A 22,281-nucleotide genomic window follows, 5' to 3' on the forward strand; every position below is an offset into this window, starting at 1 on the left:
CTTCTGAAAAAGAAGATTAACTTTGATTAAAGTTTGCGCTCCTTGAGGGTATTCAAGTGGAGTAATACAAGGTCTATCTGTGATTATAATTTGACCTTTGAATTAGGCTTGGAATATTGCATAATTCTATGACATATTTTTCACAGCCAGAGAGCTACTGTTTTAATGTGACAGATGTTCAGTAGCTGGCAGGTGCTGGAGTTGGCAGGGACAAAATAAATGAGACAAACACAAACACATCTGCAGGATTTTCCCAGAAAAGTCTGTTATTCTAAACACTGCAAACACTCCTATACATCTATAATCGACACCTCTAGGGCAAACGAGTGCCCAGAATAAATGACCTCCGTGAAAACCTCAAGTATTTATCAATGGTATTGATCGTAGAGTGCTGCTTAATTCTTGTTTTTTGGCAGAAATTGGCATGTGTCTATGGATTTCAGCAAAGGCATACAGAAATAAAGATTTAGATTTCAGGGAGGAGTTGGAAAACATTTGTGACAGTTTCATAGAAAACTGGTATCGCTAAGGATATAAACCAGACAGGGCTGAATCTACTGGGCAGATGTATGCTGCTGCAGGTATTGAGAGCTGTGACAAGTGCTGTATCAGGGGAAGAATACAGTATAATCCCCAAGGTGAGGCTGGATTGGATGATCGTGCATGTGGATGCTTACTCTGCAGGAAAGAGAGGGTCCCACTCTCCCCTCACCACATCAAACAGTGATTGGCTCCTTCAGGGTAAATCTCCTATCAGAGAGCTACCTTTATCTTCCTCACTTATCCCACTGACAGAGGAGAGCACAGGGAGAACAGAGCCAGGTGACCCCCACATTCAAAACAGTGAGTTTCCTTTGTGCGTGTGTGTGTGTGTTTGTCTTAGTTTGTGCATGTGTAAGTTTGTGTGTGGTTACCTCTGGGATCTCTGGTTTCGTATAGGGTGTTAAATTACCCAATGGGAGCTTTAATAGAGCTAGAGACACTCTCAATTGTGAGTCTGGATGAGAGAGATTGAAGGGAGGAAGGGGGAGCAGAGCGGAGCTGCCAGGCAGGACAGAGCGGGCACAACAACTGAGAGCAGAGCCGGGGACACGGGTGAGTGGTGCGGACCTACGCACACAGCTGGATTTAAACTTTACACTTAAAATAAAAACATATTTGTATGTTTTTGTGGGTGCTTTGATAAGGGTAGTGATGTCATGTCAGTGTATCTGTTGTATTTCAATGCTGTGTGAGATGAAGTTAATAAAGTAAGATTTTAGTCACAAAAAGTACATTTTAGAAAGAATAAAAAGTGTCTAAGACAAGTGTAGATTTACAACACTTTTTTCAGTTTGCTGTATCTTCACCTGTCCTTTGTCTTGGAGTCAATAACACCTCTTTGCTGAAATGGCACAAATCATTTATTTTTTTGCTCATATCGTATCATGATGACCTTCGATAAGAAGATACAGGCGCATACCCTGGACTGTTCAGTTATCTGCTACGATGCAAATGGAAATAGAACCAGATGAGTGTCTCTGAGTGCGCAGGGCCTTTGGTGTCAAGTGGACACAGGGGTTGCAGCTAAAAAGTGTGTCAGGATTTAGTTACCTGTCTTAATGACAAATGGAATGATAAACAGCTACTTAGAGATAAAGTTAATGTGAGCAGGGATTGACTGAAACAGTTTAGACACTGACGTTCAAACAAAAGGAAATCAATGGTTTTGATGAGTTTCTGCTTCCAGTCATAAGATATGATGTCTTTTTTCATTAGGAAATCAAACATGTTCAGTTTTGCCGCACATGATCAGCAATAGCAAGTGCTACCTATTCCCCATGTAAGCACTTTCATGGCTGATTTTGCAGAGCTTGTGTTTTCATTTAGTTCATGCTTGAGAATTGAAAAATAACTATACAAGCACAGTATCCGATGGCCAATTCTCTGCTGATGCAAACACGAGCTGACAGAAAATCTCTTTACCGACAAAACTGTTTTGCACTATTTGACAAAATATAAAATGGCATTTTTCCTTCCACATCTACAGATTACACCGAGGACTAAATCAAAATGTGGCATACGGCTGCCTGAATGATAACCAGGAGGAGGGAACCCCTGCCAGCCTCTTCAGCCTGGCTCCGGTCGCGGTGCCCCCTCTGTCTCCTGCATGTGAACCAGGCTGATAGCCGGCGCTGTGGATAGCCACAAGACGGACAATGGAGGTGCCCCTTGTTAATTTTGAGAACATGGATGATGTTGGCATTAACCTGGGGGACCCGAATGACTCCGGGTACCCGACTTCACCCCCCTCAGAGGCTCCCGATCAGAATCTTTTGCCCCACCGCCTGAGTTCACCTCATCAGTCGCCACACAGAGGACGACGTAGACATCATTCTGGTCATGAAGGACTGTCACCTTCCACTCCTCCATCTCTCACAGCTAAAGCAAACTCCAGCAGTGGCAGCCTGATCTCTAATCTGAAGCTCCTGATCCACAGTGAGTCTCCCACTGACAGTGTCTTCAGTAAGATGGCTAAGGATTGCTACGAGAGTGAAGATTTGTTTGAAAAGCACTGTATTGAAGAAAAAGACGAGAAAGTTGTCATCAATGTTTCGGGTCTGATGTTCGAGACCCAGCTTAGTACCTTGAATAACTTTCCAGAGACACTGCTGGGTGACCCAATGAAGAGGATAAGATACTTTGACCCGATGAAAAACGAGTACTTTTTTGACAGAAACCGCCCATCTTTTGATGGCGTTCTGTACTACTACCAGTCAGGGGGGCGAATCCGCAGACCGGCCAATGTTCCCTTAGATGTTTTCGCCAACGAAATGGTCTTCTATGAGTTGGGTCATGAAGCGATGGAGCAGTTCCGCGAAGACGAAGGGTTTATCAAAGAGCCGGAGGTCCTTTTACCCACCAATGAACTCAAACGGCAATTCTGGCTCCTGTTTGAATACCCAGAAAGCTCTAGTGCAGCCAAATCTGTCGCTCTGGTTTCTGTGTTTGTCATTGTCATTTCAATCGTCATCTTCTGCCTAGAGACTCTGCCGGTGTTCAGAGAAGACTATCATCCAGCTTTAACCCAACTCATCAACGGGACCCAAGGTTCTGGTCCTCCCATTAAAGATGTGTTTGCATATTTAACAGACCCCTTTTTCATTGTGGAGACTATCTGCATCATTTGGTTCTGCTTTGAAGTCGGTGTCCGTTTTATCGTGTGCCCCAGCAAAAGAGATTTCTTCAATAACATCATGAACACCATCGACATTGTCTCTATAATTCCCTACTTTGTGACCCTTGGAACTGAGCTGGCTACGACCCCTGACGAGGATTTGAACTCCAGTCAGAACATGTCCCTGGCAATCCTAAGAATCATCCGTCTAGTGAGAGTCTTCAGGATTTTTAAACTTTCCCGACACTCCAAAGGGCTTCAGATCCTGGGGCAGACCTTGAAAGCCAGTATGAGGGAACTTGGGCTGCTCATCTTCTTCCTTTTCATAGGAGTCATCCTGTTCTCAAGTGCCATCTACTTTGCAGAAGTGGATGAGCCGGATACGCAGTTTCTGAGCATCCCCGACGGCTTCTGGTGGGCGGTGGTGACAATGACCACTGTGGGATACGGAGACATGTGCCCGATCACAATGGGAGGCAAAATGGTGGGCACCCTCTGTGCCATTGCCGGTGTCCTGACCATCGCCTTGCCCGTCCCTGTCATCGTCTCTAACTTTAACTATTTTTACCATCGTGAGACTGAGCAGGAGGAGAAACAGGTGATGGATGCGGCTGCAGAGGCTGCCCAGAAAATGTCAGCCGCAAACAAGTATGGAAGCACACCCTCACTAAACAAAAGTAACGGCAACTGGCAGAATGAGAAAAATGGCACAAACTGCTAATATAGTAAGAGAAACTCTTTATATTTATCAAGGGCATGAGAGACACATGGACAAATCAAACCAGCAGTGAGATGCGCTGCTGTTTATCTTTCTCAGTATTTTGTACTCGGAACATGGCAGCATTATTTTTGTTCATATAATGACAGTATTAAAAGGACCTGTGTGGTGGGACAGCCTTTTACACAAGTTGTCTGTCCGCTTGTGCATGTGTCAAAGTGCAATTAACACAACTACTCAGCAATTACTCGGTCAGTTAACTTCCAATAGAGGTTTATTATCATCTTTCTTTCAGTGCAATTTAAAGACATTCACCTGTTAAGACTGTTAAAGTAAACAAGGAAATAGTCAGTTGTATATTTGACCAAAATGTCCTTGAGGGTGTGTGTAAAACTACTGTTATCCCACAAAAGAAAACACTGCTGTGATAATCGAAGCACTTATACTGTAAGCATACTTAGAGCTTGTATTACCTCATCGCATTAGTCTACACTTTAGTATAATCAGCAAAACCTTTATAGAACTTGGCATTATTTTCAAGGTCAGGCAAATGTGTCCTGTGTAAGGCATGCGGGCCTGAGCTCACACTTTGTGTTCTCAGCAAATCTAAAGATGTGAATGCTCAGCCAGCAGCACCTCTCCATATGACACAGCGTAACAATATCTGTGCTGTGTGATGAATGTTTTGCACATCTGCGGTTGCTCTTGTAAAAAAAGCTGCAAAAATAAATATCTGCAATGGCATTCACTGCATTATAGTAATAATAATAATAATGGGTTCCATTTATAAAGCACTTCATATTTGAATTCAAATCCCGAAGTGCTACAAGTAGTGAGCATGAACAGTATAAATACACATTACACAACACGGTAGAATTAATAAAAAAGCAATACAAATAAATAAAAAAAAAATAAAAGGGTGATAAAAAGATCTAGGCAAAGGCTCTTTTGAAGAGATGGGTTTTGATTTTTTGATTTCATTAGTACATGCCCTATTTACATGCTTTTAAAATGACAAACTTTTTTATTCTCATGGTTTCAATTTTTGTATTATCTGGCATTTTGCACTAGATTTTAATCTTCTACCATTATTATAATGTACACACTTTAAAATCATATTAAATTATGCACTGAGAGTTTTTTTCCATATATTTTGAGCACTTTTGGAGCTTAACACCATCAGCTGCTGGCTGGAAAAACACATTTCTTAGTGTTTAGCAAAGGGTGATGAAATATATATGTATTTGTGATCAGATGAAGGGAATAGCAGAGAGAGCAAAGACGGTGCACTCTTTTTTCCGTCTCCGTTTACCTTTGTTCTCTCACTTGTATTGCATGGCATAGTGTGCTGAAACAAGGTTTAATCCGTAAGAGTTGTCAGTTATTATCAGCAACTGATAGTTTGACATATTAATTGTACCTTAATATATTATATCAATCATATAGTAATAATCATTATATTTCATGTGATAGGAAAAGCCAATACTTAAACTGGATTTGTAAAATGATGTGGTTTGTGTCTCATCAGGAAATTGGTCCCATACTGTATATGCATGCCACATTTCAAACTTGTATGTGAGTTTATTAAATATATGATCACAGCTTGTATTGGAATGGCAGTGGATGTAATATAATCAATGCCTTTTATAATAATCCTACAATATGCAATAATGACGACAAGTGGGTGTTTTTCCCCCATGGAAAGAGCAATACTTGTAATTAATTGAATTGATATGCAATAAGGTGACATCAGTTAGTCACGTTAGTACTCAGCACTTTACTATGTTATGTTATGTGCCTTTCATTAAACATGTATCCTAACTATGTGAAGCTTCCCTCTGATGATTTCCCTTCTGCATGGGATAAACTGTTCCTGTGACATCGAGCCAATTTAAGAATGTACCACAATGTGATGAATGGAGGTGTGAGTGTCTGCAGAGTTGAAATACTCATGATCACCTCATGTTAGCATTTATTAACGCCTTCTCACTTCACTGATGTCATGATGGCATCCCTCTCTCACTCCCGTTCTGCCTCTCTTTCTCTCTCTCCTGCATGTCACATTATTTGAGGGATTAAGAGCCTGGTTAGTGTTTTTTTTATATATCTGGTGTCGTGATGTAGATGGCAGGCTGGAGGAGCAGACGTTTTCTCGCTGTGTGTGTTCTGTGACAACATGCTATCTAATTAAGAAATTAGTACAGAAGGGACCATAACAAGTGTTGACCAAATCATGCATACAGTATATGCAAAAGATGCAAAGCTGACATATTGAGACGTTTTTGTAGTTGTTGGGCGGTATCAGTAAAATAAACTTTTTTTTTTCTATCGTCAGAAATCTTCACTAGATGGAGAAATCGTGAGTGCTGTGAGCTTGACAATGTTCTGACGGGATAGCTTCAAAAGCAAAATCACTAAATTAAATATGCAGAACCAAATGAATCATTCATAAGATTATCTTTCTTGGCCTACAAGACTGCAAGCTGGCTGTTTCATTTGATGCTTTTCTGTCCAAAAATGTCTAATCATTCTCAAAGTTAAAACAATATCTCATTATGATTATCTCGGGCGATTACTTCCACTGTAAGCTGTTAAAGTCACTTCCTGCTGAAACATGCTGCCTGTTTTTTTGATGGTCTTGTCACTAGTTAGTGGTCAAGTCAGCGAGCTGCCCTTTTGCCCCTCTGATCACTGATCGTACAGCGATACCCCAAAAACAACTCCAGATAGCTTTTTAGCATTTAACAGACAGATGGCTCAAGGTCAAAGCTAATGTGATGCTGCCATTTATAATTCATCGGGTGTTCCACAAGGAGATCACATCCATCCTGCCTTAGATAAAGATTTACCCAAAGAAATCTATTCAAAGACCGGCAGAGTGTCCAATCACTGTGACACAGCAGACTGTACTGCAATCCTTAATGGATCTAAAAATATATTATTGTTGCATGACTCTGTTCTTCCCTTCACTCTTTGACAAGCTGTGCCCCTTTCTCTGAAAGGAAACAAAGGATGGATCTCACACGAAAGCTCAGACTGTGAGTCTCATATCAGTAGATTAGGTTTCTGTTTTGTCAGCAGACACTTTATAAGTCAATTTCAGGCCTGCATAGACAGCAGGCTGTACGTTCCCTCCCTCCAGAGGGCAAAGTCAAAGTTGGAGCTGGGCGGCTTGTGTTTATTTTAAATCCGTCCAAGGTCTCCTGTTTCTGACGCTAACTCTCCTGCACGCAGGACAGAGCACAGGGTGGCATCAGGCTGCAGCACTGCTGTCGTGACCTTGCCATTATATTTTTGATCAAAGTGTGAATGCAGTTCTGCTTTGTAGCACAGCAGGTGTAATATTGAGTGACAAAGCAATCCTCATGGGTTAAATATTGATCAGAGTTCAGCACCTACTGTATTACTTGAGCCATTGATTCTCTGCTCTGACTTTGCTGACCAAGAATATTCAGACATGGGTTTTGCATTACTTGTGTAGCTTCTTTATTGACGCCAGGGCTAATATGATTGAACAGGAAATCAGATGTGGTTATCAGCAAAAGGGGAAGGCTGCATTAAGGCAAATGGGCCGCACATTTTTGGCTTGGGGTGAACTAAGCTTGTGAGGCTCCATCTGCTCTCTCAGCACTGGAGCGGATGGAGGACAGACAGGTGGACACAACCTGCTTCATACGTGGGTGATGGGAGATCAGCCATCCTAAAACAGTGTGATAAAACACTCATGTTCTGGAAGTAATCCAGTTTTTAATTTTTTAATTTATTTGCTTCACCTATGCTGGAAATCCCTGATATCATTAAGGCACGTCCTCCCATTTATTGCTGTCTGAGATATCACTTTGACACATGACTCAACTTGAATATGTCATATAATATTATCTCGATAATAGTTAAACAATAAATGAGCATTTCTTCCTCTGCTATTACTTTAATGCATGGGTCTTCAAAAGGGGTTCTGTGACCCCAAGGGTTACTACAGGGGCCCCCACATGATTGTTTGATAATGTTTTGAAAGGTTAGGATTGATCTTTCTTATATATGTAAAAGTGAAATGGGCCTATATGTGACGAAAACAAAGCATGTAATCAATCCTGTGACTGTAACCTATGCTAAAGCACTGTGTCACAACTATTCATCATGGCAAAGTTGTGGCTAAGAATTATAATTCTTTATAGTTTCTTATTGAGTGCGCCATCAAAAGGTATATGTTTATACTGCACATGGCACTTTAGGCCATTGTTACTGTATGACCAGTTTAAAATGCAACATAAACGGTGACCCCATTGAGGCCTGCTTGAAAGGATACAAATTATGATATTATGAACTATCATAAAAAATACTCAGGCAGGGTTTATGTTTGCCTGCCTGCATTAACAGTAAGAACACGATTTAATAGTGTAAAGTTGTTATTATGAGAACCAGGGTATCTACCTTATTTCTCTGTGCTCCATTGTAGAAAAATGCGGCCCAGTAGGCTTTAATGTTCTATAGTTACTCAACTACTGTAGTTTGATCTCAACACATAAACCTGATGCTGCCAAACAATATGTGACAGAAAATAGTCTCCAACACAATACGACGTTAACTTCTGTTCTCGAAACTTCTATTTAAAACTACAGTGCCCAGTTAGAGCTACTGTACTTCAAAGCCCTTTCATGATATCTGTTGCATTATCTCCTCATTTAAAGTTGTATTATCTTCCATTTGTTCATTTTAGCCTTTGTGGGCGAGATACTAGTATTTCTGAAGTTGTCCCGGAATATGTCGCTCACAATAATGTATTCTCGCTTACGCTCTCCTTTTACTGATATAACAAGAAACTGCTGTGATCTTATCGAGACTTCATGGTAGAAGGGCTTAAACTTAAATTATTCAAATGACATTTTGATCTACTTTAATAATTCAGAGTGGCTTGAGGTAACGCTTCTGATGACCAGCTCTCCATATATCAAATACACCATTATAATTAATGTCATCCTAAATCAATAAAGCATTTAGGGTATATCTATACACAGGTAGTTCATAATTTCATTTTATACATTACTGGAGTACTATAATGCTTTTTTGCTCAGTTTTGCTCTGCCTGGATTTGAACCATCTATCACTTTAATATTAGAGAGGGGAGTCCCAGGACAGAGAGGGCGAGCAATGATTCAAAGCGATAAAGCTTTATGACAGGTAGCTGCACAGCGCCCACTCAGCTGCAGTGCGTCAGCCCTGGAGGTCAGCGGACAGAGTTTGTGGGCCGAAATGTGAGTCCTTCATTTGCCCTGCTTAACACCCGTGAAAAATGAAGAGGGTCACCTGAGATTAGCTGGGAACAGTGTTGCCTTCAGGTGCCCGCAGGCTGCTCTTCACTTCTGGGACAGGAACAAATGTAAATAACTATTTAGAGAGACAATAAACAAAGAACAGGAGTGATCCAGCTGTAGTGCATAACAAAGATGAACCTGGAACACAACATAGAACAAATAATAATAAGAATAAGAAAAACTTCTGATTACAACCAAAGGCATAGCTTCCAGAATAAAGTCCTGTATTTCATTTTCATTGTTTAGTTAATAACATGATTGTTATTGGTATTGTGTATTGGTCGCTTCACAAACTAACCATTTTTCTTAACATTTGTTTCAATATCTAAAAATGGACTGGGAGAGCGTGATGAGAAAGTAATCAGCTCACCCAAGTAAAAATACAAATACTGCAACTTAGAAATATCTCATTTCATGTTACGGTTAGAGCGAGGGTTAAGGTTAGGCCTGCTTTGAAAATGGCAAGTATTATATTTAACTGAGCGGCAGTGTTTTTTTAAGTTAATTATCAGTTTCATTTCTATATGATTTTGGCCGCTACAAAATGTTTAAATCATATCCACAAACATATTTAGTTTGAACACTTTATTGATGCCAGATTTGTGACAACAAATAAAAATAAGTCAGGCGTTAAAGTGCCTGTGTGCATGAGCATTATTGTATTATAGTATAACTTATGCATCAATATTTGAGTAATAAATGACCGTTTTACTTTGTAGCTGGTCAGCATGGAGATTATTTAACACTTTTACATTTCAACAAAGTGCTAAATGTATTGGAGTAGAACCTAAAATATTTAGTAGTAAAAATAGTAAAGTACAAGTATGGGTACATTGTATTTTTATTTGTACTGAACAGGATTAGGCTGCATGTTAGCAGGTATCTTTTTTCAAAGTGTTTAGCTTGACACCTTGTGGTTTTTCTGTGGTACTACACTAAAGCAAGCTCTTGGAAGGTATTTACTGATTTGTTTGCTTTTGCGTAAGTGTGTTGGCTTGTTTTAAATACATAATGTCCTTTATATCTACCATTCTCCTTTTTAATACCTAATACAGGTCCTGGATTAATTCTCACTGCTTAAATATTAGGATAAGTGTGGAAAGCCATATTTGTATATGTAGGAGTATTTCTAACTTTCCATAAGAGCATAAAATAGAGATATTTAGGCCAATTTGTATCACAAGGACACACTCATTTTGATAAAAGTGTTCTGTCCTCTTTGGAAAATGCAGGACAAACAAAAATAAGATGATGTGTAAACTCTATACACAGTTACACAATAACAAGCTCGACATTAAAGCCGTGATGTAACTGAAAGCGTCTTGTGTTTCCAGTACACCAGTCAGATAAGAGATAACTCATGAAATCAGATGTACTAGTGACTAGTCATAAAAACAGTTGCCTAGTAGGGAAATAAGCAAGAGGAGAAGCTGTGTTTCCTCCTATGCAAAATAGTTTAACTTTGCTCACATTCACTACAGATTTACATTGTACAGTTGTATCAGGCCAATCTTAGTTCATGTATATTTACACATTGGAGGAAAATGTAGGCATTACAAAAAGTACAAAAATTCCCTTTAGGTGAAGTCATAATAACTTGGTCCTTTAACTGGAAGCGTGTTGCTCGTTGTGAATGACTAACCAAATTACAGGTTGTGAAAATGTATTTTAGATCATCGTTATAACCATAGAAATATGTTTTCAACACTGCCTTTCCTTCAAAAGTAACAAATTAATCAGCAGATATGTGGATAGCCAAATCAAACCTTAAGTTTTGGATACATTTTTTACACCAAACAATTCAACATGAACAATTATTTATCATATTTAAAATAATTGCTAAATTATAACATAGTCTACTTGTATAATATTATCCCATACATAAACCTAGGTAAGCAGGCAAAGTTATCTTAAGGTATTCAAATATTAGGTATTTACAATGTTTTAAATACCTTTATTGATAGAAATATATCAAATGTATAAGAAATACAAACTAAAGACACTAAGTTGACCATAAATTGGAATTAGAAAAACAAAATGACCGTATTAAGTGTATTCAATGCAATTGCCTGTCACATCTTAGTCCTTGGATTGTGTGTTTTGGAGATTTACAAATAAGTCAAATATAGACAGACAAAAAGAAACATATTAAAAAAATGTACAACAATAAACCAGTTATCAATACAGCTAACACAAAATATATAAAAAAGGTTAATTGCTTAAGTAAAATGTAATAATTCATCATATGCTATACATAAGAACTATAAACTCAGACAATCCCTCTTGTTTAATTCAACTGTATATTTAATGGAAGACTATTCTACCTATAGTGTCTGCTGTTTACTGTTGTTCTCTGCCATATGCAGACGTATTGCTTCTGTGTTATTATGTTGAATGATGTACCGATACTGCAAATCAGTATTCCATTAAAATTGATGAATGTTTATCGTGCGTTAAAGCCCATTTCAGAATCATATTGAATTACTGGATTATGACTATTGATGCATTAATGTGTTCATCACAGCTGGTAAATGTGGAGTTTAATATATATTTACTTTGTATACTGCTGCTGGATATCTTATAACCCACAATTCCGTCATTTATTTACTAGTTTTTGTTATTGTTTTGCCTTAGCTAATAATCTGAAGCTGTTAAAGCTGTGATATACATGTAGTGGAGTAAAGGGTAAAATATTGGATTACAAAATCTAAAGGACTAAAAGTGTAAAGGAGCAGGAAATAGAAATACTCAAGTAAAATAACTCAACATTTTACTTCAGTACAGTATAGGCTACTTGGGTAAATACATACTTATTTACATTCCCATTGAACATAATGTACGTGGGATGCAGTTTGTTAGGCTCACTCATGTTACATATTTCATTTCTAAGTGTTTTCAGGAAACAGCATAGGCTAAAGACCTTTATATATAGCCTACAGTCTATGATAAAGATACATGTGGGTGTTTCTTCTAAAGCCGGTCTCTTAAGGAAATGAGCTCCGCAGCACGCTCTTCCTGTAAAACGTGGCTCATCCAGCGGGGAGGGGGCAGAAGCGGTGAAACTGTAAACAACAAGAGTTGATTGAAACCTGACGTCTGTGCGCTCACCTGCACACCAGGAAGTATTTTTTACTCGTCCCACGCCCACTGTCATTTAGTGAATGTGACGTCATGCGGCTCCAGGTAAGGTAAGGAGGCAGGGACGTGTCCAAACATGGGTGGAGAATGCGAGCAGGTAGACGCTTTGCGCACAGTCCCTTCATGAAACACAACTTCACACTGTGTACCTGCTGAGTACTTACACGGATCTCTGCAGGGAGTCACGCTGTTCCTCTGTTGCTGTAGGAGATGAGGTGAGTCCACTGATACATTCAAAGACTACTGCACTACTTACTTCCTATTTCTCTAACTTAAGAGCTGTGAAAAACGTTTTTACATTTCTGCAGCTATGACATCCAAAGAGTAGCACTGTAATACAATACATAGGTTAATGCAGGGCTCTTTCTGGTAACATTCTAAAGAAGTATATAATTTGAAATAAGTATTTCTCTATGTAGCTTGATTAACTGTTTTATTGATAAATTGTTTTTAAGCAAAAAGTAGTTCTCGCTTCCTGATTCCGAAACTGTCCTGTGATAATAAACTGAGTAGCTTTCGGTGTTTGCCTGTTGCTCAGACAAACAAGCTGTCAACAAGTCAACATTGGTTTCAGAGAAGTGTAGCTACGTTTACTTACATTTTTTAAGACCAAATGATTACATTTTAAATGTATTGTTGATTCAAAATGAAACAGTTCTTTGTTTCAACCTCTACGGCTGCAAATAAGGACAACTTTCATTATCAATGTATTTGCTGTCAATTTTGATTAATTGTTCATTCTTCATTTTTTTTGGAAAAATGCCCAGATTGACATCTTGAAATATATTGTATTGTCCGATGGAAACCCAAAGATGTTCACTTTAATTATCACATAAGACAGTAATTACAGAAAATCCTCACAATTGAGAACTTGGGACATCGCATTGTTTGGCTTTTTGTCTGAATACTGACTTGTTTGGTCAATTGATTAATCGATTAATCAACCTGTCATATTAGCTCTTAGGCTTTTTTCCAAAATGCTGCTTAGACCACACGTGATTTGTGACTTGAATTGGCAGAAAGTTCATTGCAAACCCATCTTAACCTATTGTATGTTGTTTATTTCTCCTGTAGTCTTTCCACCATGGAAACACAAACAGAAAAACAAAGGCCTCATAACGGCCAGTTGATCTATGTGCCTCACAAGGATACAATCCGCCTGCTGGAGGCATACGTCCAGCGCAGCCTCAGCTTAAATGACGGGACACTGGGGCACAGGAGGGCTGAGAAGAAAGAAAAGTGGGTGACAATGCCAAGGAAGCTTAGACGACACTCCAGCGACCCTTCCTCTTACCTGGTCGATGGATTAAAAGACGATGGGGAAATTGGTACATTTTATCCAGCTGAAACCCTCGCAGTTGAGCCCGAGAAACCTCAGAAGGAAATAGAGAAACCCACCAAAAAGTCTAAGAAGAACAAGAAGCCATCATTCTGGAAAAGCTTCCTTGGTTTATTCTCTCGAAAGAATAATCAGGATAACGATGAAGAGGACAGTCCACCAGAAATACCAGAGGCCTCTGACACTGTGACACCCAGCCAGCCAACTACTCCATTCAGTTCACCAAAAAGAAAGTCCATGAGGAGGAAATCGTTAAAGAGAAGGTTCTCCAAAAGGCGGATATCTCTGAATAAATCAAATAGAATTGGTCAACTCAACTCTGCTGACATCACTCGAGTTGAATGTAAGCTCTACAAAATGTAACAAAATATATGATTCAATGTTCAAAAAAATTCAACCAGAATAAGTGGAAATATCAGATGTAAATGAACAAATAATGTATTGTTTTTACAGCTTTTGTCAGCGTGGAACCAACACAACTTTACTACGAGAAGGTGTCAGAGGAACTACAAAAAATTATCCACGAGGTCCAAGAAAAAGAGGAAGTTAAACCTCTGTCTGATGGTGAGAAACTGTTTCTCTTCACTTTCCTTTAGCTGTGCCTGGCAGTATACAAATGCTTTAAAAGAGCATTTTGAATTTGACAGAAAATGTAGTGATCAAACAAAACAAGTCAGTTCAACTCACAACACAATTTCTCTGATAAATGTAATGGGTTGAATATGAAAAGTTGTTTTGTCTTTGTGGAGTTACAAAACGTCTCCATCCTGTCATTTGTCTTGGCTTAGCATTTTAGTTCTGCATTACTATAATCACTATAATGCCATACATTATTATATTAAGTATATTGATTATACTTGCAAGCGGGAGGTATAATCAGCTTTGTTTTCTCTCAGAGGAAGTAATCAACAGGATCATTGCATTGACAAAAGAGGAGGGTGATGCCATAGATGACAAGGTTGGTATGTATTGCTGCTTTGAGTCAAAAACAAGATAGGTGAAACTTTGTTTGGCGTTTGATCATTTGGAAATATTGACATGACCGATACTCTTAATGCTTCACTCTTTGGTTCTTCATAAGATTATATAATCTGTTAATTATTAAAGAATATCGATGGTGATCGAGCAGTTTCAACAGAAAGCAAAAGCACATCAATAAACCATGATCGCTGCTATAAAAAATTCTCAATGATAAGAAGTACAAACTCCACCACATAGCCTGATGTTGAATCAACAACCATCATTCTATGTTATGTAGTGAGTAACATTTTCTGGTGCAATAGCTTTTCATTTTCTGATCTGATGAAATAAAGCAATTCAAAATCAAGTCTTGCCAAAACCGGTCTTGGTTTTGTCAGTGTTGGTTCACTCTCTGTACATTTTAAAGAAAATAATCAGCAGATTAAGTGGAAGTGTTAAATGTCTTATTGTTAAACCTTGCAGGAAAATGACAGCAAATGTCCTATGACTTCAGTTGAAAGTCTTACTAACTTCAGCTGGGAACCTGCAGGAATATTACAACTAAAGAAAGGCTATTTTACTAGCAGTAAACTCCCTTACAGGTCAAAGTGTTCTTGAGTCACTGACAGTCTTCCTCTCCTTATCTCCAGCTGAAAGACAACCCCACCCTGAGCAGCTTCTTCCAGGGGATGTCGTACTCTTCCTTCCAGAAGTTGGCTGATGCGTATCTGGAGACGGAGGCGTTGCCGACCCACAATCCTCCCACCGTCCTCCCCACAGCACCTGAGCTTGTTAAGTTGGCCTTCACACTCGACTTTACAGCCAGGATAGTCGGGCTCTCCAAACAAAATATAGGTCACATCACCGGTCTGGGGAGCCGTTACCTTCAGGACCGATTCGAATACCAACAGGTAAGAATCCCACCTGTTGAAAAGAGATCAAATAGAAAACACAGAACGGCACAGATAGACAGCTTTGGTGGTCTATATTTGCTACCTTTAAACCTCACAGTGATTCAGCTTCTGTGAAAATGGCAGTGCAACATCTGAACAGTCACAAAAAAGGAATCTGACTGCCAAAAGGTGTTTAAAAACTCTTCCTTGTCGTTTTTCAGGCATGTTCGGATCATCCAGTGTCGGACTATGATGACTAAGAAACATTGCTGCAAGGGAAGCGTTCAACTTCTCTCAGTGCCACAGATGTGGTGAAAGATGATGTCGCAAGTTGAATTTCCCCTTTTGAGAACACAATGGGCGACCTAAAAGACATTTTAAGCTTTCAAACCACACGTAGTTTGTGGGAATGGTCTGCTTTGTGAGAAAAAAAATTCTTCTGCTGTGCCAGGATGTTATGTGAAAAACCAGTTGAATGGCTTGGGAAAGAGCAATGTGCACTTTTCAAATTGAAAGGAAAAATAACTTAAAACGTACGGACTCCTAGAACATGTAGCAATGTTTCAGAATCCCAAATGGCTCATTCTACAAAAACACTAAAATGTGATGCTCTCTTTTACAAGTCCACCATTGAGTTGTATACTTTCTGTACATTAATTTGTAATTATGAGCAATGTAATAACTGTTGTAAGCTAGACACCTCTGTGCAATATTTTTGTAGAATTTTTAATTGAGCTAAGCTTTATTTAATAGACAACTACACTGAAATGTGACATTTTTACAATGTTTGCAAATATGAATGCTGGCATTCATATAACCTACTCAAATTAAAAACATATTTAATTAAATACTTACATTTGTTTGTTTCTTTGTTTTTATAAAACCATAAGTCACTGTCATGATTCACTAGTTGGAAATATAACTTGGTTATCTTGGTTAACTTGGTTAACTGTGCAATGAATAAGGCTTTCTTAAACACACCTTGCTAATGGCACTTTTCTTCAAAGGTCAAATCTATTGGATTTATAAAAGGGAAAAAAAGATAACATACTCGTGAACAACAAGACTGTAAGTAATGGTAGTGATTCCCTAGGGCCACTGGCACAGGGTTGCAGGATGAATTGTGCCAACAAAACAATTAAAAGATCATCAATCTAACTCTTTTCAGTGAATTAAGCAATATTTGTTTAGGGTTCACAAGTTAAAAAGATCAATAAGCACTGCCCTATTACATAAGGAAGGCTATCGTGTCAAGATGTAGGAATGAACAAGACTTTGATTCTGCCACACCTCTCTAGTACATACTTTACTGCCTACTTTCGGAACTGCAGAGTCCACAGCTTCCAGCAGGGACGTTTTGTGTGGAAGTGCATTCCTGCATAATGCCCGTAAATGCTGTAACTGTAAGCACAGTTAGGGTGGAGCATTGATAGATGTGTTCTTCAGTATTATAATAGTTGACAGCTACATTCCCAGCCATCGGGTAATTATGAGATGTGAAAGGCTGTCAGCTCTGTGCTTAAGACACGCAGTGATGCCTCTCACCTTTGGAGCGGGTTTACCTGCAGGCAGGAAGCCTTAGCAACACAACTAAACACTGCTTTATTAAGATCCTGCCACATATAATGTGCATCCTGCAAACTGGTGCTCATGCATCAGTGGAAAATAGGGTGGTAGAGCAAATGTAGAAAACGATGGACACTTTTTTCATTGACTGCCGTGTGAAATCTAAGCTAACTCTAACTCCTAACATAAAACATTCATGTTTCTTCTTTACACTCAGGAGTTTTTCTATTTTTAAAAGATGATTCAAGTTACTTTGTTCATTAATGCAGGTGACTGTTTGGTAGTGTGAGGAAAAAAGGGTTATTGGAGAAACTTTAATACTAATTAGTGCATACATTAAACTGGTAAATATACATATTTATGTTTCTATTTTGTGCAGGGGGATTCAGAGACTTCTTGGTGCATGTTGACCCTTTGCCCAGCTAAATCTTTGACGCTGCTTATGTAACACACAAAAAAAAAAGATGCCATGAAGCAGGTTGTGGAAAAATCTATGGTCACATTTCCTCCCAGGATTGCTTAAGAGTAGTGAGAAGTTCAGTGACGAAATAAGCAGTTCAATGGAAATGTAGTTTGTATTAAATAACAAAAGATGAATTGTGATATGACTGATGATTCACATGTCATTTGAAAACATAGCCAGGCTGTCAGATCAACACAAATACTGTGTCATAGGTGTTTTCCCCAGCAGGCTGTTGGCTCGTCATAGCAAGGAGGGGAACATTATTTCTGCCAAGTTGCTACCCTTTAACAATACAATAGGCTCCTGCTTCTGGACTGCAGCCATTACTAATGTTACCAGATAAAAAGCAGTGACTGACATCTATTAAAGCAAAACAAGTTGAACCGTCTCACCATAAAATGTGAGTTAGAGAACATAATTGTGTTACCTATTCCTGTAAATGGAGCTCTTTTCTTACCATTAGTCAAAGGCGTGTTTAGCTGATGTTCAACAATAACACCTATAAAAGAACTTAGCAATTACATGCGTTTTTTTAATACAAAAGATAACAGCCAAAGTGTCAAATAAGTGTAAAGCGGCAGGTGTTTTGTATCGTGGTGGTCAGTTGGATCATGGTTTATCCCTTTAAGCTGCAGTCATTATGTGGCTTCAGCTTTCTGGACGGAGCAGACCGACCACATGCAGACTCTGGGTTGCTTAATGATGGCAGGTTACTCAGTCTGGACTATTTTTAGCTGACAACAAAAATAACTTCAAGCCTTTAAAGCCAGGCATTTTATTTCCAACTCCTAATGGTAATACTTTGGGAATAATAACGAGTGCACAGTTGGCGAAAGTCACTTTAAAGTAATTGAAAATGACAGAAAGACAATATGTTGAGTGTAAACCTTTTACTTTTTTATTGCTTTTTAGAGATAGAATGCAGATTAATCGAAGAGTCCGAAGCCCATGTCTTCATCTGACTCTTCCGATTCCTCTTTCTTCTCCTCCTTTTTCTCTTCCGCTGGAAACGAGACATAAAAGACAACAATCACTACTACAGACAAATATCAATTACAATATTTAACAGCACTTTTGTTCAATAATCAACTTTAGGACTTCTAGATGCCATCACAATGTGATTCATTTGCAAGGGCAGTTAATTATTTGATATGAAAATACAATTTAAAACAATTCTACAGAAACTGAAAACATCTATTTATAAATTAAAGTTAATATTGAGTAGTATACACACCAGCAGCAGGTGCAGCCCCAGCCCCAACAGCAGCAGCAGCGGCGGCAGCAGGAGCCGCCACAGCACCACCTGTTGGTACGGAGGTTAACTTAGAGAGGCCTGTGGAAAAAAGGTAGAAACAAATGTTAGCCATCTTCCTTTAAAAACATCTTAACATCTTCAATGCATGTTTTCTAGAAGGGCTGACCTGAGTTCATGACTTCGTTGATGTCTTTTCCATTCAACTCGCTGATGACCTGCAGAGAAAAATAAGACTCAACTTTAGCCACAGAGCATATTCAGGAAAATAAAGCTCAACAGTTTTAAGATTGCATAATGTAAAGCTGTTAAATGGCATACTTTGTTTAAACGGTCGTCATCGGCCTCGATTCCTACGCTGCCCAAGATGGCCTTGATGTCCTTTGCAGAGGGGCTGGTGTTTCCACCGAGCACAGCCAGGAGGTAAGCGGCCACGTAACGCATTCTATATTGAAAGAAAAGTTATTATAAGATGATGGGTTGACAATTTATATGCACACTTTCAAGGTATACAACTTTGGGGTCTCAATCCTTATTTCCTGTTTGTTCCCGTCTCAAATTATCTTTGAGTTAGACATTTCATTGGATCAAAAAAAGGATTGTAAATATGTCAACTTGGACTCTAGTTATTTGTGATGTGAAATTTGAAACAAATATTTGACATTTTAAAATCATTGTGTGAAGTTAATTAAAGCAATGATATACATAAACGATTTGTTATACTCTGTTGACAAATGTAATCGAATTGAATATTCATTTATCTTCTCTTATTGTGGTCTAATATACGACCAGCGACCATAATCATGCGCTTAATAATAACTGAACTAGTATGAAAAGGGGCCCACGTGTATTTTGCAGGAATGTTATTACTGATAAAGCCCACTGTTGCAGCATTGCTTGTAATCAATACTAGGAAGCTGATATGCATGCTTTCCACGCAGCAGGGTTATTTTTAACTAACTATTGCGACGTCGTGGTGTACGTACCTTGAGTAAAACCTTAAGAACACATTACTCGGGAATATAATATGAGTTGTTCCTCCTGAATAATATACATTTTCTGAATGTGGAACGTTATTTATATCTGATGAATATGTTTGGGAGGAGCTCAGTTTGACGTTAGCTTAGCTATAAGCTTTAGCGAACATTGAAACTATGCTTAGACCTCCAACACACAGTCACAGCAAATCAAGAATCACAGGCCAGTGGTAAGATAGCATTTTACACATTTGAGCTGTCCTTTCTTCTTCAGAAGTGTCACCATGTTTGGCGGTGATGCATTTAAGTTAAAGCTAATAGGGACAGCATGGCGGACCAGCGTCTCTCACTGTCCTCCATTTTTGACAACAATATTTATCTACTGCGCCACATCTTTCAGAAACAAAAAGCAATAGTCGAATACATGTACCATTAGAAATAATATACAGTATCTAATCGACATTTACTGTTTAAGTTATTCACATGTTGACTTACTTTAAGTCTTAACAGACACGAAACGTCGGTCACGCCAGAGAATCCAGAAGAGGGGAAGAGGAAGGGCCGGGATTTGAGAGGAGTGAAAATGCGTCGATTTGATTGGTCCGCTGGAGTGACGGAGTCAGTATTAGAATCCATGATTAGAATACACAAGTGAATGCACACTACTGTAGCCTGCTGCCTACGCTATGTTAGTATTTAATCAACAAAATGTTAACACTTTATATCCCTATATTAAATAATGGCTTATTAAAGTGATGTTAAACATTATCATGATGCAGTGCTTTTATTATGTTCTATAAGTAATGCTTTAAGATCATCTCCATTAAATACAGTAGGCTATATGAAAACAGAATACTACCAAGTGTCCAGTAGTTCAGAAAGTATTCAGGTGATTCACTAATAATAAGTGCAACAGTTTCCTCTTAAATATACTAAAATAGTAAAAGTAAGATGCATGAAAATAAAACAATTAAGTTGAGTAAAGTAGGTTACCTGAAATGCTTAAGTACTAGTACATGCGTAGATGCGTAGATGTACAGTCCACCACTGGAAGTATGTTGGAGTATATGTAGTTTGTATGATTTTCTGTTTCTTCTCGATTTTTCTATGTCCCAAACCTTTGTTTATTCTTTGTGGCTTAATTGTTTTTCTTGTGTATAACAATCCTGTATTATCAGTTTTGCGTAATGCAGAAGTATATTCCCGGTAAAATGTAACCTATTTTAAAATAACCCATAATGCATCAACACAGTTTCTTTTTCTTCTTTCAGAGTGTTTTATTATATTTTTAGATTATTATTATTAGGCCTAGTAATGTATTTATATGTAGCATGATAATGTTGTGGTTGGTATAAATGGATATTATTGAATAATTGGGGAGGTAATACACAACAAGTTAAGTAAATGATCTACTCTGATACTTAATTTACAATGACAAAAAATATTTTAAGAGTACAATAAAAGATGCATTTATATTGCATGTTGCAATGGCTTTAGCCAGAACAGAATCCTAACTTGATCAACAAAAGCAGAACAGTATATGACAGAACAAGGATCTGGTTATTTGCATACATTATTTATTTCCGTAGATCCATCAAAAAACATAGTCCAGAAATCGTTACATTGCTGTATCTCTGGTTAGGACGGTTAGCTATAACTCTTTACTGGCCATTTGTTATTTAGAAAACACACATAAGATAATACATATAATTGGTTTCTCTTTTTTCACAACCTACAATTCAAACAACTCCTCCTGTCTTGTCTGGGTAAAGAGCCAGTTGAACAGAAAGACCAAGCAATCTGACACAAACTCTGCAATCGCTTTCACATTTGTCACATACCACATTTTATAGACAAACTCTCCCAGGAACACAAGGAAAAAAATGACCAAGAATCCGAGGAAGATGCGGTCCATATGAAAGTTTGCCTTTTGTCTAAAGGTCTTCTGCTCCCAAGGTATGGAGCTCTGAGCTTCAGAGTATATACCAAAGTGTAGCAAAGCTTCATGTTCGCCATCCAGCTCTTCCACCGGAGCCTCAGGGTCCTCATGGGCACCGTCTGCTGCATCAGCATCAGCCATTTTAATGTGGTTTTCGTGCCGGAATATTCAAGTTTTCTTTAGTTGTCTGAGAAAATTGATATGATAACGTTTAAGGAAATACATTTAGCATACCCAAGTACTGATGTTTTTTTGGTTTTTTTTAAGATGAATGTGAATGGTCTTACCTCAAAGATGATTAGTTTAGGAGCAAAATAAGATGCGCACACAAAATTGAACCTCTTGGCTTTTTGTCTTCACAGTCAGTTAGACCATGCTCATGCCCCTTCAGCACCTTGCAGGGCCACAGGAGTGTGTGGTGCTAGATGGTTAATGCCAGGCTGGTGATGCAGCACCTCCCTCACTAAGAAGAGGGCTGGGGATTAGAACACACTCAGCAGTTTTAAATCCCTCATCGAGGATGAAGGTGACAGATGGTAAAAAACGTATTGATATGTTTGTGAGGGA

General features: G+C 38.5%; 3 protein-coding genes across 3 annotated transcripts; 2 read left to right on the forward strand and 1 right to left on the reverse strand.

Moving 5' to 3' along the window:
• The first annotated feature begins 2,198 nt into the window (after positions 1 to 2,198).
• Positions 2,199 to 3,878, forward strand: LOC117446360 (potassium voltage-gated channel subfamily A member 10). The gene has a single exon (XM_034082528.1). It carries the CDS (start codon positions 2,199 to 2,201, stop codon positions 3,876 to 3,878), a length of 1,680 nt encoding a protein of 559 aa, XP_033938419.1.
• Positions 3,879 to 12,243: 8,365 nt separating this feature from the next.
• On the forward strand, positions 12,244 to 16,333 carry LOC117447012 (apoptosis facilitator Bcl-2-like protein 14). Its single transcript, XM_034083575.2, has 6 exons — positions 12,244 to 12,540; positions 13,400 to 14,007; positions 14,118 to 14,228; positions 14,561 to 14,622; positions 15,275 to 15,535; positions 15,739 to 16,333. The coding sequence occupies exons 1-6, from the start codon at positions 12,536 to 12,538 to the stop codon at positions 15,775 to 15,777; spliced, it is 1,086 nt and encodes a 361-aa protein (XP_033939466.1). The 5' UTR covers positions 12,244 to 12,535; the 3' UTR covers positions 15,778 to 16,333.
• Positions 16,334 to 18,421: 2,088 nt separating this feature from the next.
• Positions 18,422 to 20,380, reverse strand: rplp2 (ribosomal protein, large P2). The gene is made up of 5 exons (XM_034083350.2): positions 20,271 to 20,380; positions 19,120 to 19,243; positions 18,968 to 19,016; positions 18,781 to 18,879; positions 18,422 to 18,549 (listed from the first exon to the last, which is right to left on the reverse strand). The coding sequence occupies exons 2-5, from the start codon at positions 19,240 to 19,242 to the stop codon at positions 18,473 to 18,475; spliced, it is 348 nt and encodes a 115-aa protein (XP_033939241.1). The 5' UTR covers position 19,243; positions 20,271 to 20,380; the 3' UTR covers positions 18,422 to 18,472.
• Positions 20,381 to 22,281: the final 1,901 nt, after the last annotated feature.

The sequence above is a fragment of the Pseudochaenichthys georgianus genome, chromosome 5 (assembly GCF_902827115.2).
Source record: "Pseudochaenichthys georgianus chromosome 5, fPseGeo1.2, whole genome shotgun sequence".
Classification (NCBI taxonomy): Eukaryota; Metazoa; Chordata; class Actinopteri; order Perciformes; family Channichthyidae; genus Pseudochaenichthys; species Pseudochaenichthys georgianus.